This window comes from Cebus imitator, unplaced genomic scaffold, assembly GCF_001604975.1.
Source record: "Cebus imitator isolate Cc_AM_T3 unplaced genomic scaffold, Cebus_imitator-1.0 Scaffold399, whole genome shotgun sequence".
Classification (NCBI taxonomy): Eukaryota; Metazoa; Chordata; class Mammalia; order Primates; family Cebidae; genus Cebus; species Cebus imitator.
In genome coordinates this window covers 474754-477557 of record NW_016107714.1, presented here as the reverse complement: position 1 = coordinate 477557, position 2804 = coordinate 474754, and the positions used below count along the sequence as shown (strand labels likewise).

The window sequence follows — 2804 nt, the reverse complement described above, 5'->3', positions numbered from 1 at the left end:
AAAAAAAAAAAAAAAAACCTGTTAAGAGAGGTAAACTCTAGGGAATAGGACTAGAGGATATGGGGTGGGGTTTCCACTCTTTGGAACTGTATGAGTTTTTACCATTTGCAGGTACTACTTTTATAATATTAACACAGACATACAATTCTGGGATATACCTACCAGTTCGCTTAATTATTTCCCACACACCCCATGGGGTAGCCGGTAACATGGAATACTGGTCCAAACACATTCGCCCTACATTGATTACATGAAAGCCATCCACATCCTTGTCTGGAGAAACAGCATTGCAGATCTTTCTCTCATCAATATGCTCTGAAAAAGAAATCAGCACAGCTGCCTTAAATCACCACTGCAGTCAGCACTGCCTAACTCCAGCTTATGTGCTTTGTCAAGAATATCCGTTCTTCTACAGCTTGCCTCTGAGATGTACTTCATCTGCATGGAAGGAACTCACATAAGCAAAGCCAAACACCAAGAGCAAAGCCAATATAGTTTATCACAGCTGCTTCCCTCCGCTGTCCTTTGTATCAAGACCACAATGCTAAATCAAGGGGTAACTGGTATTCTGAGTAGGTCTGTCCCATTTCTAATAAAATAGTCACTCTTTTGAATTTACTTTGCCTTTAAGCCAAATCCACATGAAGAGCCAGGTGTATAAAGTAACAAGGCCTCTTTACTTCTGAGAAATCATTTTAGGTAGGGCATGGTAGTTCACGCCTGTAATCCCAGCACTTTGGGAAGTACGGAGTTCAAGACCAGCCCAGGCAACACAAGGAGACTTCCATCTCTGGGAAAAATGTAAAAGTTAGGTGGGCGTGGTGGCACACACCCTAGTCCTAGCTATTTGGGAGGCTGAGGCAGGAGGATCCCTTGAACGCAGGAGCTTTGAGCATGCAATAAGCTATGATTGTACCATGGTACTCCAGCCTGGGTGATAAAGCAAGACTTGGGACAGAAGGGGAGGGGAAGGAAGGGGAAAGGCTGGGTGCAGTGGCTCACGCCTATAATCCCAGCACTTTGGGAGGCCGAGGGAGGTAGATCACCAGAGGTCAGGAGTTCGAGACCAGACTGACCAACATGGTGAAACCCATCTCTACTAAAAATACAAAAAAAATTAGCCAGGTGTGGCGGCCCACGCCCGTAATCCCAGCTACTCAGGAGGCTGAGGCAGGAGAATCGCTTGAACCCAGGAGGTGAAGGTTGAAGGATCCAAGATCATGCCACTATACTCCAGCCTGGGCAACAGAGAGAGACTCTGTCNAAAAAGAAAAAAAGCAGAAGCAGCAGAAATCATTTTAAATGGTGGAATCCAAAACTCACCTGGAAGAGGCAACTGAACAAGGAGGCCATCTACATTATCATCATTATTCAGTTTATTGATTAAATTCAACAATTCTTCCTCTGAAATTGAAGCCGGTTTCACAATTGTCTCACTGTTGATTCCTATTATAAGAAATTTTGAGATTAAAAAAAAAATGTCTGAGGCATTTAATGAGCACTGCTATGTTGCCTACCATACTTGGCTACCATACAGGTTTTGTATCATCATACTCACCCCTAAAAGCTGAAATAGCTCAAGAACCTAAAAAAGTAAATTCACAAATATACACACTGGAGAATACTAGCTTAACACATCCTGTATACCTCATTCTATGCAATCCTTATTAACCTTATTTTACAGACAGACTGAGGCTCAGTCTTTCTGATTCCAAAATCTATGTTCTTTTTCTGTACCACACTACCTCCCAATGTCTTAAAATGCCATGGCTTGTCTGGTTACAGCGGCTCATGCCTGTAATCCCAGCACTTGTGGGAGGCCAAGGCGGGCGGATCACCTGAGGTTGGGAGTTCAAGACCAGCCTGACCAACATGGAGAAACCTCGTCTCTAATAAAAATACAAAAGTAGCCAGGTGTGGTGGCTCAGGCCTATAATCCCATCTACTCGGGAGGCTGAGGCAAGAGAATTGCTTGAACCTGGGAGGTGGAGGTTGCAGTGAGCTGAGATGGCGCCATTGCACTCCAGCATGGGCAACAAGAGCGAGACTCCATCTCAAAAAAAAAAAAAAAAAAAAAATGCCATGGCCTGCAATTTTCTAGAGGTTTCTAAAGGCATTCAATTAAAAGAGCAGGAGGCCTCAATCCTCAAAGATAAAGAGTAGAGGATACCACAGGCTCACAGACCAGTAACCCCATCCAGCCAGGCCAGTGGTTTCACAGCCCTTCAGAAGTAAAGGCCACCTGCTGCTCAGACCACAGGCCCACAGATGGACAGGCAGAGGCATATCTGAGCCTGCCCACCCACCTCTTGTCCACAGCCACACAGTCATCTGTGGTACCATGAAGCCTAGAACACAAGCCCCATCATCCAGACCTGAACTGCTTCTAAACTGCACGTTTGTCTTTAGAACCAATCAGTGAAGAACTTGAAAGCTATTTCCCAGAAGTCAGAGTCATTTCCTTCAAATCTATGACTGCGTTCCTGACCTCATCACTGAGGTCTCCTAAAACTGTATTGCTCCATCATGCCCCCTAAGCCTCTAAGGCTTGAAACTGCAGAACACTGAAACACCTCTGCTGGAGAGACCCATTGTTGCTCAAGAAAAGCAAATGTGAAATGTGTTCAAGGTCACCTATCGAATGTAAAGACTGAAAAAAGAACTTGGTGGGGGGTGGGGAGTTGGGGAGAGATAGCATGGGGAGAAATGCCAGATATAGGTGATGGGGAGGAAGGCAGCAAATCACAATGCCATGTGTGTACCTATGCAACAATCTTGCACGTTCTTCACATGTACCCCAAAAC

At 45.0% G+C, this 2804-nt stretch overlaps 1 protein-coding gene across 2 annotated transcripts in view; it reads right to left on the bottom strand.

Moving 5' to 3' along the window:
• The window catches only part of MTHFD2 (methylenetetrahydrofolate dehydrogenase (NADP+ dependent) 2, methenyltetrahydrofolate cyclohydrolase), a 17195-nt gene that overhangs the window by 6989 nt on the left and 7402 nt on the right, over window positions 1-2804 (bottom strand). For both annotated transcript variants that reach the window (XM_037731415.1, XM_017508702.2), the window contains 2 exons: window positions 1324-1446; window positions 163-315 (listed from right to left, as the gene is read on the bottom strand). In XM_037731415.1, coding sequence (XP_037587343.1) covers window positions 163-315; window positions 1324-1446 — 276 coding nt within the window. The remainder of the gene's footprint in view (window positions 1-162; window positions 316-1323; window positions 1447-2804) is intronic.